Source organism: Carica papaya, chromosome 9, assembly GCF_054855325.1.
Source record: "Carica papaya isolate Zhongbai chromosome 9, ASM5485532v1, whole genome shotgun sequence".
NCBI classification, from domain to species: Eukaryota; Viridiplantae; Streptophyta; class Magnoliopsida; order Brassicales; family Caricaceae; genus Carica; species Carica papaya.
The window spans coordinates 31,915,284-31,939,264 of NC_142317.1; the positions used below are offsets into that span (position 1 = coordinate 31,915,284).

General features: G+C 31.2%; 2 protein-coding genes across 3 annotated transcripts; both read right to left on the reverse strand.

The window, feature by feature from the left end:
- Positions 1-93: 93 nt before the first annotated feature.
- On the reverse strand, positions 94-8,380 carry LOC110819626 (ent-kaurenoic acid oxidase 1-like). The gene is made up of 16 exons (XM_088211714.1): positions 8,021-8,380; positions 7,570-7,894; positions 7,201-7,350; positions 6,512-6,769; positions 6,230-6,310; positions 5,972-6,050; positions 5,751-5,857; positions 5,485-5,603; positions 2,487-2,811; positions 2,259-2,408; positions 1,917-2,171; positions 1,660-1,746; positions 888-966; positions 659-765; positions 443-564; positions 94-325 (listed from the first exon to the last, which is right to left on the reverse strand). Exons 1-16 carry the CDS (start codon positions 8,263-8,265, stop codon positions 235-237), a joined length of 2,580 nt encoding a protein of 859 aa, XP_088067840.1. The 5' UTR covers positions 8,266-8,380; the 3' UTR covers positions 94-234.
- Positions 8,381-8,722: 342 nt separating this feature from the next.
- Positions 8,723-13,550, reverse strand: LOC110819739 (pentatricopeptide repeat-containing protein At1g74750). Of its 2 annotated transcripts, none has more exons than XM_088211158.1 (2): positions 13,323-13,550; positions 8,723-11,472 (listed from the first exon to the last, which is right to left on the reverse strand). In XM_088211158.1, the coding sequence occupies exon 2, from the start codon at positions 11,467-11,469 to the stop codon at positions 8,845-8,847; it is 2,625 nt and encodes an 874-aa protein (XP_088067284.1). In that variant the 5' UTR covers positions 11,470-11,472; positions 13,323-13,550; the 3' UTR covers positions 8,723-8,844. The 2 variants fall into 2 exon arrangements, with proteins under 2 accessions (XP_088067284.1, XP_021904738.2); XM_022049046.2 differs by having other exon boundaries at positions 13,370-13,549.
- Between the last annotated feature and the right edge of the window lie 10,431 nt (positions 13,551-23,981).

Consider the following 23,981-nt stretch of genomic DNA (forward strand, 5'->3'; position numbering starts at 1 on the left):
ACTTCATGTAATTTTTCTGGAACTTTCCACTTTTCCGAAAATTCAATATTGCATATATATATATACATATATATATACATGTAAGCAAGAAAATTGGACACAGACAAATATTTCTTTCTTCTAATCTACTTGTCTTATTTAAGTACATAAAGAGCTCACAAGTTACAATAAACATACTAGACTGAATATCCAGTTTATTTATTAGACTCCACAAGAAAACATATATTTAAAGAACTAAATTGCAGTAATTGCAATTTTGCCTCCACCATTTAGGACTGGTTGAGATGTATAGATTATCTTCTCGTCTGGATTGATTATTTCCCACCTGCAGTTTTACATACATTATATATATATATATATAGAGAGAGAGAGAGAGAGTAAAAGAAAATCATTGTCTAATTAGTATATATAGAATTCAAAAGAAGAAGAGTATTATACTTACTTGTATCCCACAACCAAATGATGAAGAAAGACTGCAATCTGTGTCTGAGCAAGTTTGGGACCGGGACAACTCATTTTTCCCGTACCAAAAGCTTGGTATGCATCTGGTTTTGTTGCATATTGCTGCTAACAAAGCAAGTTTAATTATAATTACTAACAAAATTAATTTAGTTAACTTACGATCAATTAAGAAGATCACAGAAAGAATATTTCTTACGTCCCATCTATCCGGATTAAAAGTCATTGCGTCTTCAAAGTATTCCGAGCTCTCATGAGCATATCGAATCCATTGAATTACCTTCCAACCCTTTGGTATTAAATAACCTGTAATTTAGCAATCATTTGCGATAAAACTTAAGAACCAATCATACCCGAATTTGAATTCGTAAGTGTAATAACACACTAAAATTAATAGATAAAGTATAAAAAAACTAAAGGATAAACACCTTTGTATTCAACGTCTTGATCACCAGCTCTGAAAAGGAAGCCAGTTGTGTTTGCCAATCTTGCTGATTCTTCAAACACCTACTTCCAAGTATGTTATTTACAAGTATATTATATATACTAAAGAATAACAAAATTAAGATACGTAGATAAATACTGTTAAAAATAATAATTTACGAATTAAGAAGATTATTTATCTATGGACACGTATATTTTAAATTTTATTAGGTGGTTCATGTATTAAGGTTAAATATATATCTTTTGAGTTATATTAGATTCATGTATTAAACTTAAATATGTGTTTTTGAATTTTTTAAATAGTTAATGTATTATGTTTAAATGTGTTTTTTATGTTTTTCTAAGTGGTTCATATTTTATACCTAATTATGATTATAAATTACACTTAATTATGGTATATATATATATATATATATGAAAGTTTAAGAGTAGTGTAAGTACCTCTATATATATGACACGTACATAGAAGATTTTTTTGCAACAATTATAAATAAAAAATTGAATTTTTTCTCTTGGTCTCTTTTTCCTTCAATTTCCCAACCAAATAGTAGTTAGAGTTAAACTATCTCTTAAAATTCTTCAACATATACATACACATACACATACACATACACATATAAATATATATATTTGTATACACACAATTATGAAAACATAATTGTTTTGGTTGCCTATATATATATATATATATATATAACTGGAAATATTGCCTATATAGATACTCTTGCAAGAAGCATGTAAGAAATCATTAAATACCTTCTTCGTATACACCATTTTTGAAACATGGTCTAGAGTAAGCAGTTCTCCCTCACTTAATGTTTTGCTTATTTCCATGTTCTCCTCCTGAAAAATCAATTTGAAAGTTTGAATTAACACATTCAGTGCTGTACGAAAGTATGGTTATTAAGAAACTTCAATAAACATATAACAACACTCTTCAATTATACTGGCAAATGAGTTATCTACTTCTAGCATGAGAAAATTAAGATATAAAAGTAGTAGTTAATTCTTACTCTAAGTTTCTGGAGAACATCTGGATTGTTAGCAAGATAAATCATAGCCCAAGCGGCAACACCAGAAGAACTTTCATAACCTCCAAGAATAAGTGACGATATGTTATCGAGAACCTCTTCATCGCTTAGCACATTTCCCTCCCCATCTTTTATTTGCCATAAAGCATCTATCAAATCCTTGTATTCACCATCTTTTCTATCTCGTTTTCTCTTCTCCAACTCTATCTTAAAGATTTCACGCACCTTTTTCCGACACTGTATGTAATAGCAAACGATCAATAAACTATGATCAATAAATTAAGCAAATGTGCATTGGTGATAAATTAACCAGAATTGAATTACCTGAAGAGCATGGTAATATGTAGTTCCTGGGATCTTAAGCGGGCGTGCTTTAAACCCTTTAAACATATCAATATAATAACCAAGAAGCTCATCCAAAAGAGGTCCTGGTTTGATGCTAACAAAAAATTCAGCAATGTTCTCAAATACCATCTGCATATTAGATTATATTACATTAATATTAATGATTAAAAACGAATGAAAATATAAATAATAAGTTCAAGTCCGTACCTTTTTGACAACATCAAATGATCTGATGGTACCCATTTGAGCCCATGATTCAAGAGAGGCCTTCATGCCTGGTTGAGCGACGAGAAGGAATTTCTTGAGAGAATTAGTATGAACGAGTCCAGCAGTGACATGGGATTTGATCCTGGCATGGTAATCCCCAGTAGCTGCCAACATAGAATTAGGGCCAACCAGTTCCTTTGTTGAGAATCTATGGGGAAACAGAAGATGTGAGTGGAACACAAACTTGGTTGCAGCCGGAGTGCAAGCAAGGATAGATGGAAAGCCGAAGAGATATGTTCTATATAACCCTGCTCCATCACCATACCTGACCGATCATATCATCACAAACAATCAACCATCAATGAGTGTAAAAGTGCTTTCGAAACGGAAAAACTAAAGATGAAAGCTGACTCAGTCGGGCCCTAAGTTCGAGAAAATGAAAGAAAAAGAAAATGAGGAAATGAGAATTCACTTGGCTCACTTAGCATTGATGAAATCATCTAATAAAAGTACTTCTGAAAGGCAAAAAGTAAAGATAAAAGCCGACCCAATTGGGCTCTCAACCCGAGAAAATGGAAGAAAAAGAAAATGGGGAAATGGGTATTTACTTGGCTCGCTTAGTACTGATGAAATCATCTTCAAAAAGTGCTTTTGAAAGGCAAAAACTAATGGCAAAAGCTGACCAAATCGGGTTCTAAATGCGAGAAAACGAAAGAAAAAAGAAAATGGGGGAAACGGGAATTTACTTAGCTCGCTTAGCATCGATGAAATCATCTGGGCGACTGACAATCTTGTAGTACCAGATGAAAGAGAGCATCTCTCCGATGAAAGGAAAACCCATGTGACCAGGAGGAAGTTTTGAATGCTTTAAAGCTGAGTTTGTAAGTTTCAGAGGTAATACATATCGGAGCTCATTCCACCACCATAGAATCCAAATTGCCAAAGGCACTCCACCGATAGCCCATGTCACCCACCACCAATATCCCTCCATTGTCATCTCCATCTCTCTCTCTCTCCCTCCCTCTCTCTCTCTCTCTCTATATATATATATATGTATATATATCTCTATCTCTAGCCACATTCACTCACCACCCCATATACATATATATATACATGTACCATCTGAGTCATTCAGGGGTAGGTAGACTTTAATGAAAAAATTTTAAAATAATAACTAAACATGGTATATTTTATTAAAAACAGCAAATGTAGTGTTTATCCATCAATTATAATGCTTCGCCAAAAATAAGCATATTCATTATTTATTAGCCTTAAATGTATTAAATTTGGTATAGTTTTCTAGTTTAGGTGCATTAAATTCAATCTCTTGTCAAAAACAATATATTTAATTTAAAAAAATTAGAATAAGATCACGTATTTCTCAAATTTTTTAACCGTAATTCTTTCTAAAGTAAAAAAAATGTATCAACTATTAAATTAAATAATAATTTTCGACTTATATTTGATTTCTACATGATTTAATAATTTTTTTGTGAACAAGAATTTTTCATAAGATATCATACTTATGCACACATTATGATATTAATTAATAAAAAATAGATTTAGTAATAATTTTTTATTTTAATAAATAAATGATGTAATAAATTAAACTTAATGAAAATATTATAAGTTAATTACTTTTTTTAGAATTTTTTAAAGTTCTACTATATCATATTTTATAACTAAATTTTATAGTGGTACATGTATCTATGACATTTTAATAGATAGAAAATTTTTTAAAAAATATTAAATAAATTGAATTATTTCTAAAATTAGTATATAAAATTTGGTTATGGTAACTACATCAAATCATATAATAAATGTTAATTATCTATCAAAACCAAGTTATGATGGCAATTAGATGATTGCTAAAATTAATTTAATACATGTAAATATATATATACATATATAATTAAATTACTTTAAAATTAATTTGCTACATGCATGTAAATTAATTACTTTCATTATAATTTAATACACACATGTAGGTGTATAGAATTAGATCAAATATATATATTATGGAAAAGACTTCATTTCATATTCTCTCCTGTGAATATTTGCAAAATTACTTTAAAACATTATCATAATTGTACATATAAAGTTTTGGCATTGAATAACCACGTGGAATGCTGTTAGCATTTTGCGACAATTACATTTTTTTTAATTTATTTAATCATAAAGTTTTCAATAATAATTGGAACAAATTATGAAATTTAATTATATAAGAAAATGTGTATTTTAATCTTTGACCATTAATATATATATATATGGTATTACATTTTTAATTATAAAATGTTTAACAGTTATAATAATGAATTATCGTATAATAACATTTTATTTTTATATAGTGTTATTATCTTTCTTATTTTTGTAGTTAGAAGACATGTAATCAAATTTATGATTATTAATATATATATATATATATTGTATACCATAATTTTATATTAAAACTAATATTATTTTTTATATAGGATAAACGACTAAAAAATTAATGATAACAAGACAAATATATGCAATTAACCTATATCATTCATATTTGAAAAACAATATAATTATTATTTAGTATAATTAAATTAATTATATATTTTTAAAAAATTAAAAAAATACACACACAGCATGTATTGAGAACTAGTTTTTATAATACATGTATATATATATATATATATATATATATATATATATGATGATGATTATTTTCATATGGTTAATTTAAGCAACTAATGGTTCCCCCAAGCATTAATTTTATTTATGTATTTGCACACAATTGAATACAATTCTATCACTGATAAATTGCAATTAGATTGCAGTAATTGCAATTTCTCCACCATCTTCCGGCTTGGGATAAGGCAGGTAGTTGATTTTTGCATTTGGGTTTATTAATTCCCACCTACATTTTCATATATATGTGTGTGTATATATATATATATATATATATATTATTAGTCAAAGAACTTATTTTATAAAAAAGAAAAGTGATAAGAGAAAATATAATTCTTACTTGTATCCCAAAACCAAATGGTGAAGAAAGACTGCTAGTTGTGTATGAACAAGCTCGGTACCAACGCATTTCATGGACCCCCCACCAAAAGCTTGGTATGCTTCTGGTTTTGTTGATTGCTAACAGGAAACATGTTCGAGGTCGTCAATAATAAGTATGATCTCCGAGAATTTTTACGTTTGAGTGAGTGAATAATCTTGAGAACTGAGTTCTATTTATAAGTTTTTAATAAATGTTACGTGAATAAGAAAAGAAAACATACTTACATTCCACCTATCTGGATTAAAGTACGAAGGATTTTCAAAGTATTCTGAATTTGTATGGGAATATCGAATCCATTGAAGTACCTTCCATCCTTTCGGTAGTAAGTATCCTAGAATATATAAAAGAAGTTACCAACATAATGGAGTGTTTCTATCAAGTTTCGAAATCAAAACAGCATTCTCACTTCCAAATAAAATATGTATTGAAATCAAAGAACGAAGACCTTCGTATTCAACATCGTAATCACCGGATCTGAAGGCAATTAGTGAAACATTCGACATTCTTATTGTTTCTTCCACTACCTGAATTTCACATGGTCATTGTTAAGTTAAAATACATAATGTGGATGGTGCAGATCTTTACCTTTCAAGATTCAATATTCAACATTTGATTTCTTAGTTCAAGCATAATTTTGAGGTATATGTATATATATATACACATATATTCTTAGTATATTTCATATATCATATATCATCACTACCTTCTTAGTATATTTCATTTGTGAAACTTGATCAAATGTGACAAGTTCTCCCTCTACTGCACCCAATTGCATATTCTCTTCCTGGAAATTGAGACCAGAAAACATCCATTACATAATGATAAAGCATATGGAATTATTATAAACATTTGCTGCATGATACAACAAAACAACAATTAACTAACTTGATTTCTGCTCCACAAAATGTATAAGCAGTTAATCCATCATGAGAATATTCTTTGAATTAAATTAGAGAATACGAAATGAAGTTTGAACAGTACTTACTCTAAGAATTTGCAGAACATCTGGGTTTTTGGCGAGGTAATATATGGCCCAAGCCGATACAGATGCAGTACTGTCGAAACCTCCAAGAAAAAGTGATACTATATTGTCGAGCACCTCTTCATCACTTAGCTTCTTTCCTTCCTCATCCTTTATTTGCTTTAGCATATCCATCAAATCCTTATTTTCTCCATCCAACTTTTTGTTTTCTTTTCTCTTCTCCAACTCCAACTTAAATATTTTCATCAACTTTTTTCGACACTGTAAAAATTTAAGTAATTTAGTGTGTTTGGAAGTATCTTGTCCTCGGAAAAAAAGTCATACATAAAATTGATATGAATTTATAACTCAATATACTATCTATGAGTGTACCACTTCCATGCATCTAGTTAACAAGAACATATTTTAACATGAATACACTGGCATATAGTAACAGCTACTTCATTACATTACTACAATTAATTCGACAAAAGTTTGTCGGTAAAGAATTTTGCCAACGACACAAACTATTGTTAGAGACCCTTATTGCGACAATTGATCTGTTGGTAAACCTTCTAAAGTAGACAAATAATGGTATCTTTGGGAGTAAGGAGCTATATCAATGGAAAAAGATTCTATAGTCATGGTTTTTGGCATTATTATAAGTCATTTTCCATGTGGTGATAATATACATATTAATTGAATTGAATTACCTGAATAGCATGATAATAAGTAGTACCCGGAATGTTGAATGGTTGTGCTCTAAACCCTTTAACCAAACCAGCATAGTATCGACCGATATCATCCAAAAGGGGCCCAGGTTCGATGCCAACAAAAATTTGAGCAATATTTTCAAACACCATCTGCAGGCATAAAGACATTAATTTCCAGTTATATATTATTACATCATTTGATTTTTTCAAAAATGTAATATTAATATTCGAACTTGAATCATCGAACTCTATAACTAAAGAGATTCATAGTTATCAATCTACACTGAAATTTATACAATCTGCATTACATTTTTTCATTATTAATTTAGAAATGAAAACATTAATACCCAATTTATATGAAGAACAGACCTTCTTCACCACACCAAATGTTGTGACAATCCCCTTCTCAGCCCATGAATGTAAAGAGGCCTTGATACCAGGTTGAACATGAAGAACAATTTTCTTGAGAGAATCAGTATGAGCAAGTGCAGCAATTACATAGCTCTTCACCCTAGCATGATGCTCCCCAGTGGCTGCTAACATTGAATTGGCTCCAACAAGATCATTAGTGGGAAATCTATAGGGAAACAAATTATCTGATCGGAACACAAACTGAGTTACAGCAGGGGAGTAAGCAATGATGGATGGAGAGCCGAAAAGATATGTTCTATACATCCCAACTCCATCACCATATCTGATTAATTGCAGACAAACAAATATACTCAACATGATTAATCATTACAATCCCAAACAAGCATGAACGAAAAGTTGTTTTAATGTAATTACAGAATATGAAGAAAATGGGGAAATGGGCATTTACTTGGCTCGCTTCGAATTGATGAAATCATCAGGACGACGAACAATTTTGAAGTACCAAAGGAAAGTGAGCAACTCGCCGATGAAAGGGAACCCCATGGAACCAGGAGGGAGTTTCAGATTCTTAGAAGCTAAAACGCGTTTGAGCGGTAAAACATACCGAAGTTCATTCCACCACTGTAAGATCAAAATCATCAAGGGGATGAACCCTAAAACCCATGTCACCCACCACGCCGCCGTGATCTCCATTTCTCTCTGTTCTTTTCTTTTCCTCTGTTCTCTAACCTCTTGTCTCTGAATCCCAGAGTGGAGCTGAATATGTTATAACTAAGAAAAGAAGAAAAGGAAAGAACTTTAAATCATATCTATCTAATTGGTGAGTAGATAATATAAATCTATTAATTGTTTTTCCTTTTTAACAAATATGTTCTTGATAACTTAATAATTAAAACAAAAAGAAAAAGGAAAAGTTGGAGGGAAATATTTGAATAAGATTAGGAGGAAGTTTACCCCATTTTATCCACTCCCATAATTCTTAAACTCTAATTCAAATTCAAGTTATTTATATTATGTTGCTTGAAGTTTTATATTTCACCAATTATATATCTTTCTAATATCTAAAAAACCTAGTGTATTTAGAATTATAAATTATGGATTTTGTTGATTTCATAGTTCTCCATGATTAGCTTCTATAGTTGGAACTGTGAAAACAAAAATGGCATCACATTGTCATTTAAATTAGAAAAGCTGCACCTAACTTAAATACAAATACTTTGATGAGTCAGCGATTACAAAACTGTGTCTACAGACACTAGATGATTACAGCAGCTACAGTAAATGCATTCTATCCACATAAGATTGGAGCAACCATCTTTTAAGAGGCTCTCCACACCCTACAAAACAACCAGAATTCCCATTCTCTATAAAAAAGGGAAAACTAAAGATGTTAAGCAGTTCCTGCACTGCCTGTCGAACCAAAGAAGTTCCTGTCACCCTGCTGCGTCGCCCCCATCCAGTGATTATATCAATCCGGGTTGGACCAATCCCAGATGCCAGCATTTCACGGCGAAACCAGGCTAGTGTCCTTGACAGTGCTGTAACTGCAGTACCCTCAGACATAACATGTAAATTGATAAGCCAATAGCTTGAGCTCTTTTCTTTTACAGCATCTGGATATACATTCTTATCTGCCGCCACCTCCCAAACTGACCCGGCCTCTTCCTTCTGGCCTGACTTATGAAGAAAATCCACCACTGCGTCTATAAGTCCTCTCTTGCTTTCTCTATCCTCACTACGCATTACATCCAAGAATCTAGTCACGTGATCGCGAACATTTTGCCCGTCAGGTCCTGATGATGGCATGGATAGTAGAAAGATGTGTGCAGGGTGGCTTGTGACTGCCATCAGCTGGCAACAAAAACCCATGTCATATGATGACCGTGCTTCTGTGCAACAACTCAAGAGTAAAGTATAGGTTTGTAGAGAAGGTCGTAGATCCATAGCCACCATGCTATGAAGTAAGTTATAAGCATCTGAAAACCTATGCACCCTAAGAAAGGTACTGAGAAGGGAATTGCAAGTTGGCACATTGGGACGCAAACCAGCATGAAGCATGGCCTGATACCATTCCCAAGCTTTTTCAACATTGCCAATCTTCCCCCACAAGTCTACTAAAAGACCATAAACAGGTTCATCAGGAACCCAATTTTTTCGTTTCATTTCAGTAAAAACTGCTTCTGCTTCATCAAGATATCCGCAATGTCCAAGAACCTCCATTATTATGCTGTATGTCACTTTATCAGGTTCAAATCCTGCATTCTTCATTTCACGATAAAGTTGCAATGCACTCTGGTAATTCCTTCCTTTGGCATGTAAAGCAATCATGATGTTATAGGTGACCAGATTTGGAACACACCCCTGATTAACCATTTCACAAAAGAGCCTGTGAGCAGCAGGTAAATGGCCAGCTTTTCCCAGGCAGTTGATCATAACACTGTAAGTAAATGTGTCAGGAGAAAGCCCAGCTGCTTGCATTCTTTGATACATGTCCATGGCAACATCAAGATATCCAGCTTTAGCATGGATATCAATAAGTGTGCAGTAAGTGACACGATCAGGTTCACACCTAGCTTCCTGCATTTGACTGAACACCTCCATAGCTTCATGTAAATAATTTGCACGACCATAACTGTGAATAAGCCGATTATATGTTACAACATTTGGCTGGCAACCATCCTGCATCATCTGATCAAGCAGTTTCTTTATGGCACCAAACTGTTTTGCACGGCCGAGAATGCCAACCATAGTTGTGTAAGTATGCCCGTCATGCTTGAAACCTGCTTGCCTTTTTAACCAATGGAAAAAGCCTAGCGCAACCATATGATCTTGAAGCTGCTTAAGCACTTGGTTTGCTTGGTATGCATCCACTGGAGAGTTCAGTTTTCGAAGAGCCTCTTCTGCAGCAGGACCCCACTTCAGCTGGTGCAATATCTTAGAAACACTTCCCACGACATGTCCACTGCTTCTGAACTGCCTGGAAGTTGGAGAAACCACAGGTAGCATTTTCATCTCTCTTGAGGCTGTACTAAAACTTTCTGTGACACACTCCGTAACCTTTGAATCAGAAGTCTGTATACCAGAATTAACACTTAACATAAAAGAACTGGAGTCAGCTCCTGACCTTGGAGGTATAGTCTTCCTGTTGTCAAAAGTACCAGCCGGCACACTATGAACTTCCCATGAATTACCTTTAGGATCATTTGGAGCTCGCTTAAAGCGTCTATAAGAAGATTTTTTGTCACCTTTGTCCTTCGAAGAATGATAGTTATTTGCTTGATTTGAAGATGTTTGAGCAGACGATTTAGGATTAACTGTGGAGATGTTATCTCTTTTGATAGCTTTAACATTTGAAGGCTTCACACTTGAAATAGATGGTCTAGTAGGATCAACCATGCAACTTTTGGGCAATCCTAGTATTCCAGTACCATCAGATAGAGGAAGATTATGGTTTAGTAAATCAGACAGGAAAGTCACCGCTGCAATGCCAGCCTTAACAAACTGGTCACCAATGGGAGTTGATGCATCTGGATCCTGTTGAACATTTTCGATTACGCTAGCATAGTTTACAGAATCTGACCTAGCAGAAGAACTGGGAACGGAAGCAAGTTTTGGCAGAGAAGTAGGGGAACCAAAGTTATCAATTTTATTAGAACCCAAAACCTTGGTAGCATCTCCTGATAATAAAGTTCCTACCCTGGTTGATGGTTTGGATGCAGCAGTGGATGGTTTTTGAATATGTAAAACCTCATTTCTTGCATGTTGCCTTCTTGAAACACATGTTTCATCCTCAGTACATGTGCATGAACTTCCATCTGCTGCACTAGATCGTGATCCACTAAGGAAAAAAGACCTTGCACCATTGGAAAGGCTACCAATTTGTTTTGCTCGTAACATAATCTGCAAATGTGATAGCACATAAAGGTGAACAATGATAAAGAAGAGGATAATACAATAAATAGCTACAGCAGATCTTCCTCAAATATGCAAAAAAGAAAACTCGTTCATTCATCCGTCCTTGTGCTTGCCCCTGAAAGAAAAAGCAACTATTCTTGATCTATATGTGAGCAATATATTCTTTACATGTAGAAGCAACTAAATTTCACCAGATTCAATACGATTTAAGATGTCACCCCATGCCTGGCAAGTGATCAATCTTGAGAAAGCAAAAGAACAGCCTGGCATATGACCACTCATCATCCAAATCAAGTTTTTCTAGGCCACTTAATCACATCCAAAAGATGTGTTTCTATATAACAGATATCTCCTCACTTTCAGCATTCCTAGTTGACCCCAAAAGGACAATATTTATAAAACCATACTACTAAATGATACAGAGCTCCTCAAGTCCAACCCCGTAAACGGAACTAAGGTTCCAAAGAGTACACATTAATAAAACAATGTTCCAACTAGCAGCCAGATTGTAATTTCTCTACGCAAATCCAGTATGTGCACCATTAAAGTACTTAATCAAAAGAAAAGGGCATCTTAGCATCTAAACAAGTTAACAGATGTTGACGAAGTTGGCGCAGCAATTAAACCAGTGTTCATAGGTGAAAGACCACGCAAAAGCAAGAACATAAGATTAAACTGAACTATTATACCTGCAACCTGCAACTATATAATTCCTTCAACAACCAAATTTGGCCAAGTACAAAATGGACAAAGAAGGAGCACTGACAGTCAATTCCTAGTAAGCATGGTAATATAAGAAAGTTAATGGATAATCACATAACACTGACTAAAACAACCACATTTCTGCAACCTGTGACCATATGAACCATACTCCTTTCCAAAATCTAGTATTGCATTTATCCAACAGAAACATCAAGGAAATCACTTCTTTTGTTAATCTTCAGTTTAAACCGTGTCATACAACATAATGACATAACTTAGTTATTCGACAAAGTATCTCTTGGTTGATAATGATGTAAATACTTTTGACCCATTGCTCTGAACAAGAAAGAAGAAAATCTTTTTTAACCCAAATTCTAACAGAATAACTTTAAGAAAACATTACTGTAGTGAGAATGGTTGTTTCCCTCTCTGTTCAAACCAAAACAAAATTTTCAAGCTATATGTAACTGTTTTCCCATTGATACAGCTACCATTCCTTCTAACATTAACACATCCCTCCTTCCACCGTAACTTATAGCGCCAATCAAGACAAAGGCAAGAAATTAAGCAGAAAAAACATGAATGGATCAGTAAAAAGAAGACGGTATTTAACTATCCAATTAACAATTGACAGGGGAACCATTATGTTCTTGTTTCCAACATTGTTCTTACCAATGCAACTTGACCATCTAAAATTAGAATAGATACAAAAATCTAAAATTACCACCACTATTTCAAACTATATCATAAAGCTCTCTTTCAAACAATCAAATCTAAGTAAAAGTGAACAAGACGCAAAGTCCACAGCAAGTCCTGCTCTAAACGCCGGATAATATATAACAAAATTACAAAAATATACTAAAAAAACAAAAATAGAAACTCAGACCATTCTCACCCCTCAAATCTACCACCAAAGTTCCTTCCTTTACCCAAAAAGACCAACCAAAACAACCTTAGGATAACACAATAACAAGAAATTCGTGGAAGAATAAAACTCTGCTCTACATCTAAAAATAAACCAATAAACGCATGTTCAAAATAACCAAAAAACAGAACAAACAACACCCATTGGTGAAGGAAAAAAAAAATGATGCTCCCATTACAAGTCAAAAGAGAGAGAAAACAGCTAATACCCAGTAAACGACTACGTTTAGGAAGAGGATCAGGAGCTGCAAAGTACCTCAAATTCGTTTTCAGGCTTCTGGGTCGGGTTTAGAGTGTGTGACAGAAAAAGAAATAGAGAGACAGACAGAGAGAGAGCGAGGCGGCTCCTCTTTTCTCTGGTGTCGAGTTGAGAGTTTTCCAAGCAAGTTGGGGAGGCCGCGAGGTCAGTAAGCCTTTTGCAAGTTTGTATTTTTTTTTTGTTTTTTTGTTTTTTGTTTTCGTTTTGAGGACACGTGTCACTGCCTTCATGGTTTGCATGTGAACGGCAGTGGTAGATATCTCTGCTCTACTTTCTGGAAGAGAGAATTCTGGGATTGATTCAGTGCGTTCAACCCCACCGAGTCATTTTGTGTGGAGAGCACGCAATTGAACTAATAGCGACTCGTTCCTGGAGTCTAATTTAGTTTTTTAATTATGACCCTTTTATTATAATTCAATTTTTAAATTCATAAAATTATTTAAATTTTTTAATTTTAATAAATATTTTTATTAAAAAATTAAAACATAATTATTATAAACTTTCAAGAACAGATATTAACTTTACCTTTCATTAAAAATATTTTTTGCAGCAAGCTCTGATAACTTCCTCCGGTAATCCTCCAAAAGTAATTGGCTTCATCTTCTTGATAGGTATTCTCTCTGCTACTTAATTTTAATATGTGTTTTGCATTTGCTCTGTAATTTCGGTTCTGTGAGTGATGCGAAACCACGAACGAAATTGGGAATTATATTCAATTTGATTTCTTATCTGCGGGTTGGCGAGATTTTTCGGTACCTTTCTTTGGTAATAGTTCTTCATCTCTGCTTCTACTTGTGTAAATAATTTGAGGTCCTGCTACTGTTGCATATTAAACGATGTAATCAATTTGCTCTTATACTCTTTCCATCTAATAGTTGAATGCTACAATGTTATTCTCTTGCGTTGATTAATTTTTCTTCTTCAGTTCTTTTGTGTAGCGTAACTGATAGGTGATTTGGTCAATAGTAATTGCTTATGACAACCCTATATAAACGCTATACTTTTGGTTTTTATCCAATGCTGTTTTTATGGTAGCTTCATCTTTCAGTTTCTGAGAAATTCTTCATGGTGTCGGCTTTTGAACCTGTTAACTGTAGTATATGGGTCAATTAGATTACTGTATTTTAATTTTCCATTGCTACTATTCCCTTACCTAGAGTGCTGAGTTTATGTCTATTCACTCGGTAATTGCAGTATCTATTCTTTTTTGCATCTACACTAATCTCACAATATCTAGTTCAAGCTACGGCATAAATATGCTTGCTACTTGATTCTAGATTAACATTTCTTTTCGATTTCTTTATCTTTCAACCCTGAAGGTTTATTTTTAATTGATACTTTTGTTAGCATTGGATTGTTAGATATTTTTTCTTGATTAGCTGCTTTAATTTTTTTCTTTTTGAGAAAAACGAATACCCATTAGCCCATTAGCATCAAGCAGGAACTTGAAGATCCCGCAAAATCAAAAGAACCACAAAATTAGGCAGCTTCCATATAAAGTAGTATCCAGAGGGATGATGCATACCCCCATTTATTAAGCATGAGCTACCATATTATAGTTACTACTAATCCAATTAATGGAAAAATTCAAAACAAGAACGCAAACAAGAGAAATTCTCAACAAGTAAGCCCAATTCAGAATTTGGAGAGGAAGAGCAATTGAAAAGTGTGACAACCTGCCTGGAATCTCCTTCAATTAGAATGTGTGACAAACCCAAACCTCTTGCCAGCTGGAGACCGAAAAGCAGAGCTTGGGCTTCAGCCACATGACCTTGTTAAAGCACTAAAAATCTCTAAAAGCCCAGACCACCCCAGAATTTTGAAGGACAAAGCTCCAACCCCTCATGCCGGCCCCACTAAAACCCTGCAATAAACCTCTCAATCGTGGCACATATAGACTTGGGCATTGAGAACATACTCATCAGATAAGGGGGAATTGATGGTGCAACTGATTTGATCAAAATCTCCCTCCCAGCTTTTGGTAACTTACATTCCAGTGTTGTAACCTCAGCCACTCTAGAGACCATGTAATCAATGATAGGTGTTAGCGACCTAGACACTGCTGTAGGGAGACCAAGTATCAGTCCTGGTACTCAACCGCGCATACACCCAACATTTTGCCCAATCTTCCTGCTACCACTGCCACGACCGCCTTAGAGAATGTAACAACGTACTTCTGGAGAATAATTGATTGACCAGAGGCTCTGCATATTTCTACAAAACCTTCCTGATAACCTGTAACTCTGTAACCATTGCCCGACCAAATACAATGCTGTCATCCACAAAGGACAGATGAGAGACCAAGGGAGCAGTACACACAATTTTTACACTATGGGAAATACCTTCTTCTTCTGCCCTTCAAAGTAAAGCTTGAAAAGACACGTGCACAAAATAAACAGATAAGGAGATACTGGGTCCCCTTGATGGAGCCTCCTACGAGGGTAAACCGTCTCACTCGGTTTAGTTCACTAATATTGAATATATCACGATGGTTACACAATTCATAATAGGAGCCACAAACTATGCACGAAAACCAAGTCTCAATAGCATATTCTCCGGGAAATACCAAGACACCCTGTCATATGTCTTGCTACTATCTAGTTTCAATGCAAAAGAGCCCCTGGCTTGCTTACATTTGTTAGATGGTGAAAGATTTTAGAAGCAATATGCGCATTATTATTATAAACCTCCCAGGGATAGATAAGCAGAAATTTTAGACGATTTCCAGCGCAATTAGTAGCAATTTTTATCACGACATCGCATACACTTGATGTATTTTTTGAGCCAAGAGACTTTTGGCTTCAGTACAATGAAAGTATTATTTACATCAAGAGGAAAGGAGCTGCTTTTAGTTGGGATGTACTTGCTGGTGAGAAAAACTTCAACTTCTGCTTCTGTTTAAAATTAAATTCTTCAGGTGCTATGCGGCATTCACAGTCGCCTCATTCTGGAGTTTCTTTAGCTTCTCTCGATTTTGGTTTTATTAGTTTTCTTGGCACTCTGCTCTTGTCGATGTGCTCACCAGATGATATTATTTTGAGGAGGCATAAGAAATTCATCTTTACGTGGGTAGTTTTTTTATGAACTATGTTCTTTGATGAAATTGAGCAAGTAATAATATATTGAATGAGATTATTTGTTCTTTTCCTGAAAATATGAATAAAATCCTAATTTGCACTGACATTTTGAGAATATATTATATTAACACTCTGTGCTATACCCAAAATATAGTTTTTTTGTAATAATATAAGAAATATAAATATTATTTTATACATACAAAAATTATATAGATGTAAAAAATTAGTATACATTAATTTTTGGTGAAGGATGTGCGAGATAAATGAGGTGGAAGAAAAAAAAAAGGGTGATTAAAAATTATATAGTGCTTAATTACAAAGTTTATAGTCAACTAAAAATTAAACACCAAGTAATATTATCACATTGACATTTCATTTTTTTATATTTAAAATATTTGAATAGATGTATATACTATCACATTAAATAAATATCTATATTGTCACATTAATTTTATTTCAATATATTTAAAATTATTTTTATACTCTAAAAATTGAATAAATAAATATTAATTTACCATTATATTTCTAATGTAAAATAATTTTAAAACATGAGAAATTAATGTATGTCAATTTTTCACTTTTACTTGTGTATAGATATTTCTTTTGGCATATATATATATATATATATATATATATATGCATGTAGATTTGAAATTATACAACATAAATTAAATAGGGCTTCTTATGCGGATAAAATGTAAGCATGTCTAATAAGAGCTATTGATATGATTTCTTAGATATTTAAAATTAATATGCTTATATTAAATATTATTATAAAATCTTTTTAATTATTTAACTATTATATTACATTTGTTATGTATTAAGTTTTATTATATTATTATTACTTAAACTTGATGTAATTAATTTGAGTTCTTAGTTTTTCATTAAGTAAACACGTTACCCTTCCAACGTGTGTAACTTAAACTTGAAGTGTTACGAAAAGAATTTATGTCTATTCTTAAGGGTGTTTTATCATTTATTACGATAATTTAATCACAACTTACTCATCTATGTATTTTGAAAATAATATTCTCATGACTCAATATAGCATTCAAACTCCAAAGAATTCTAGGTATATCGCATTCTTTCATGCCAACTTAAGAAAAAATTATAAGCACAACTACTCCTCAACAAAGTCATTCAATGATGAAAATTGACTACTTCAAGTTTATTATATTACGAGTCATGATTAGTTGTTTGATCTCTTTCCTAAGTGTATATCAATCCGTGATAACAAATTTCAATTTTTGAAGTTTAAGATTGTCACGTATCTATTCTAAATTTATATCGTAGGAGTGTGATTGATTATTAGTTAAGTTTATTATTTGATTCAAATTATAAATGAATAAGAGCTATCAATGAATATATGTATATGTATACATAAATGGTTATAAATTATTAGATTTTGAATTCAAATAGGGTTATACTCTCGTGTGTTTTCAGTTACAAGTTGTATAATACTGTATTATGATTAATGTTAATGTATCATCTAACTAATGAATACATCAACTTTTATTTAAAAATAAAATATTTGATTATACTAATAGTCATGAATAACAATTAAACTAATACAACGTAAAATCGAGGAGGAGAAATGAGTTTATGAGAAGAGAGACAATTAGAAAAACAATAGAACTCAAAGGAAAGTTAGTTTTACGAAGAAAATGTTGGGGGGGGAACAAAAAAAAAGGTTTAAGAAATTATGGGTTTGATGGAGTTGGCGTGCAGAAACACATGCTTTGTTGCAACCCCATCGTCAAACATGATGATGATGATGATGCTACTTTTCTTTTCTTTGCTTTTTTATTTTTGGTTCACTTAGTTAACTTTTGGCCTACCAACCAACAATGCCAGGTTATAAAGTTGCAAACTTTCCACCAAGCCAATCAGTGCCTTTTCAACCCATTTCATGTTTAATCCATGTATCCACACATATATATATACACACACACACAAGTAATCTATCCTTTCACACTATAATATAATCCATAACTTTATATACTTCCAAAATTTATTATGCAAAATCATATATTTCCAAAATTATTATTGTTGGTTTACATATGAGAATACTCAACATATTTATATACTATTGAACATATTCAAATAAAATCATATTTTCACACACACAATAGTTAGAACATGTAAAAAATACTTTAGGGGTTACCCATTCTGTGGGTATTAATTAAAATAAGATAATAATCTTAAATAATTTTTAATTTTTAAATATAATCTAACTCGATAATAAATATAAAATACACAAAATTAAATATTTTTTAAAAAAAGTTGATTAATTTAAATAAAATAGTAATTTACTACTCACGTATCTTTTAATTCGTCCCATATTTATTTTCCCATTCAAAGCAAATAGAGATGGTGAATATTTCTGAATTTTCCACCAAACTCCATTTGTGTCCCCAAAAAAAGGACAGAATAGACCTTGATGCAAGTGCCTTCAAAATTACCAATCACTTTGACCTACATACATATATATATATATATATATATATTCTACCTAAGTTTTCAAAGCTCTAATACTTGGAAAATCTAATTTTGATTCTCCATTTTTGACTAATTAAAGTCTCCTTTTTCTAGGGTTTGTCTTGGATTATCAACTTTCTAACTTTCAATTATCATTAATGATTTATCTATATGATCCAATACTTACAATGATTCTTTTTTTTTTTTTAATAAAATGTATATATTTCAATAAGAAAATATTATATACATATTGACAACCCAAGTGATATTCTAACGAAAATAAACATGAAATCCATAATTTAACTTAAACTAACATGCTCATAAGAACGTATGTAATATAAAATTTCACTACCATTTATATTTTTTATAGGGATTAAAAAGAGATGAAAGTACTAAATATTAAGGCATAGTTCATAATTTTATTTTTTTCTTTTATCGACACGACAAATATAAAATATTTAATTGAATGGTCAGGATTGTATGTATGTATGTATGTATATATATATATATATATATATATATATATTTATAAGAAAGATGATGATAGAGATTTATCAGTTCCTCCAAAACCCACGAAGTTACGTAGCAAATTATCCATAAATTAAGGGTTTGATAGTCTCTCATAGATTGGCTGGTGGGAGATGGAGAGGGACCTCTATGATATGCCCATGAAACTACAAGCTTTGACTTTTGGGAATCCAATAGCTACACACATTTTCTCGATATGGATTTCATTTAATTTTTAAATAAACTTGTGTATGCATGTTAATTTCAAATCATTCTTTTTCACCTGGATTTTATTGTGTACTATTCATTATATATATATATGTGTGTGTGTGTGTAACAGGGTCAAAAACAGTTTTCCTATGTCTGCAAATTGTCTGTGAAAGAGATAGGTTTTGTTGTGTTTCATGTGAATGAAATATATTTCTTTAGATAAATGATGAATTTTTCCAGAGAAAAGAAGAAGTAATTTCAGAGGGAGACCAAGAAATATACGATTTGGGACATATATCCGTGTTGAATATTTCAACCTTATATGGGTCCGTTTCTGTTATACATCTATATATATATATATATACTTATACAAGAGAAAATTATTATTACAAGGGAAATTGTACGTATCAAGTTAGGGTAACTTCTGCTATGAATTCAGTTTGATTTGTGAAACATGGATTGCTTTTTCCACTTCAAACATCATTTGAAAAGTTTTATAGTAATCATCATCATCATCATCATCAAATTTGACATTACACACACATATTTATATGTACACATAGAAAATCCAAACATCGGTATTGGCTTTCAAAGCATTACATCGTTCGAGATAGATAAAACAATAGTGTTTGACAACTGAATGCAAGATTAAACGCGTTTTCTGTAAAGTTTTTATTTTCAATAGTTTATTTATATTCTATTTATTTTATTTTAATATTTTTTAACGCTTTTTTAAATAATGATCATGTCAATAATATTGAAATTGTTTGAGATTAAAATAATCTTAATAAATTTTTAAGTTATGAATAATTAATAATTTTTAATATTTACAACAAGTAATTTAAGAGAAAATACTATTAAAATAAATTTTTTTATTAAGAATTCGAAGTTGTGGTTAAATTTTGTATGAGTCAAGAAAAAAAAAACCCTACGAGAGAAAACACGCATGAGAAGCACTAAATCTTACTTAGCATAGTAACTCCTATGCTTGACTCAATTTTTAAGTCATGGTGAGTAAGGATAAGCTGAGTTTTTATTTATTTACTTAATGTGAAAATTATTTACTAGGCAATGAGGTATACTAATCTTATTAAGTTTTTGTTAGCTAAGTTGTTAGTCTGTTGGTCTAATTACGATCATAAATGAATCTCGTTCATGTAATGTAATTATTAAGATAAATATATTATTTTATTTTATAACATTAATTGTTTATGTAAATGTAACTTGTGAGTTTAGCTTTTTTAGGTCATAACCTCACCTCTATCAAGTTTTTTAGGCGGGTGGGATTCTCAAAGAGTTTTCTTACAAACCAAAATATTGGAACATGTTTCTATTGCCCTTTTATATTCTTGTTACTAACTAAAGTCAACTTCTCATGTCTATAGTAAAAAAAACTCTTCAAACCCCAATGATGTGTATGTGTGTGTGTGTGTATGTATATATCGGAGTTTTTGAAATAGTTTGTAGTATAGGTTTACTTAGTTCATTTTGGTTCTTGATCAAAATTTCTAACATTAGGATCCATTAGTAATAAGAATTGGAGTAAGTTAGTAGACTTGGATTTCAAATGTAGTAAAGAGAAAAATATATGGAAAGAAAGAGTCAAAAGTTTATATTCTACAAGCTTTTTTGAAATTGAGGTTTGGTGCAGGTAAAATAAAAGAGGTAGGTGTTCATATGAAGAATAAGAGTCTATTAAACAATGTTTTTTTCTTAGAACTTAAAATATATTGAGTATTTTCTTTTAAAAGTTATAATATATTAACTTAATTCTTTAGGAATTCGTAACATAAATGTTGTTTTTCATGTTATAGCTATAAAAAAATTTGAATCATGTATCTTTTCTCATAGAAAAATAACAATAATTATAAAGCAAAATATATTACTAAACTATCATTTATCATCCAAATAACGAACTTAATAAGTGATTGAATGCAACTTTGAGTCAACACGATTAAGTTTACCTCTCATTCGAACCTAAATTTAGCATGTACATGTATATGTACATTGTACCACAATATGGACATATCATGTTTTATGTAGTTATAATATACTATTAGGTTCGATTTTGATAATTGGTTATGTTTGCATATATTATAATTTTTAGAGTAAAACCATAAAAAATGTCTTACATATTTTATGTTAAGATTCTTATTTAGTCTATACCAACGTTTATTAGTTTACCCAATAAAGTGATATAGTATTTATCACTCTATATGACTTATTTATATACCACCTTAATTGTTAGACTTTATATTCCACTATCTAAATCTAGTGAAAGTGAAGTACGAACATCTTGGGAGAGTATAATTACAGTTGTCGATCCTTATACTAGCCTCTAACTTTCTCTACTATTAACTTTTAAGATATTTTAGAAATTGCTCAATTTTGTCTTATTTTAGCAACGCAATGTAATATCTAAACTCTTAAATTTTTTGTAGATTATATATTATTTTAGTATACAAAGATAAATATTAAGAGATGTAGAGTGAATAATTAACTGTTATATAATAGAAATGAAACAAATATATTTCAATAACTTGATAAATTTGAACTGGATATGAATAGAAATCGTAGTTTGAAATTTTATAAATGGGTAGAGAAATATATATAGAAACAAAGAATTCAAAGTAGAAAGATTTATATTACATGGTGACGTGAATAGTTTGATGGGCTAGAAATGAATTGCTATTTAGTAATAACAATCAATATTGTGATGTTCAAGATGTTACCTTTGCAAGAAGGACGGTTGATACCTTATTCTCTAAATCATCATGGAGATAATTTTACCTTCTTAACGCTTCTCAACATCATGGAGACCACCATCCTCTTCAAATGTTATAATGATGCATGTTTATCCAAAAAACAAGACATTAAGGCTAAGTATTATTGGTTATAATCATATCGGTCAAATGATATTTGCTACCTATGATCAAATGAAAGCAAATTTTCTCTATACAAATGGGTGAAACACTAGTTTCAAGATTTAAAATAGTGATTGTAAAGGATAAAATTCTTTTAAGCGACTGTAATGAAAACTTCTTGAGGGAACAATCTAGCAATTTTTTATTAAAGACACTCATTATGTGTGTGCGTGTGCGTGTGTATAGAGACATATTGTAAAAGACTAAAACCATAACAAAAGTGATTTAGTAAATCCTAAGAACAACATCATGCAAGCACTATAAAATTAGATATATACCACATAAAAACATATCACCTTTTAATGTTTTTTTTTAATTGTAAAAATCTTCATATAAAAATTATTAAACTCAACCACCTTAGTGTAATCATTGTATAATTTTCAATATACTTAATGCCAAGCTGGTTTTTTAAAAGAAAATATAAATATATGTTTTATTAATGACATGACAAATATACACAAACAATTTTGATAACAATATAATTTTGTTAATAAATAATAAAAAATTAAAAAAAAAATTTTAAAAAAGTCACGTTAAATTTTTAATCAATCGTGATTATCCCAATTAAGAGAACTTATCTGGTACAAAATATTCTTTTTATTCAGAAACGTTATAAGATTGTTAAAATTTAACTGAATTTAACCACTATAACTTCACAAATATACTTGTGAATAAAATTATTAATTTTATCAAATTAAACATTATAAGTCGGTCATTATTAACACATAATATATTCACAAAGTGATAAAATTTACATATTTGATTATTTTGAAATTAACACCTTCAAATAGAGTATATGAATCTTAATCTGTAAATATATTAAAATTAGTGACACTATAATTTTGATAAATAAATGGTAAACAATTTTTTTTTACAGAAAAATTCAAACATATTATATCAAATTTTTAATCAATTATAACTATTCCAATTAAGAGAACTTAACCATCACAAGATATTTTTTTCGTTCAAAAATATAATAAATTTATTGTGATTTTAACGAAATTTAATCACCACAAATACATTAGTTAATAAAATTTTTGATTTTATCAAATTAAACATTATAAGTCGGTCACTTGTCAACACATAATGTATTCAAAAAAACGATAAATTTTACATTTTTGTTGAATTTTGAAATTGAAATTTTCGAATAGAATGTAAAAATCTTAATCAACAATCGGATTGTTTGTAAATAATAAATTAACTTTTGAAAAAAAAAAAACAAAGGAAGTGATCTTTGACATTTGTTACTTAGGGGGTTAAAGGGAAAAAAGTTGTGTAATTACTTTTGTTGACTTTTGTGGTGTGGAATCTTGAATTAAGGGGTAGTGATGTAATTAACACGACTTATAGCTGCTCCAAAGACTTGAGTTGTTTTGCTTGGTATTGACCAAGTCTTCACCTAATTCTCTAAAC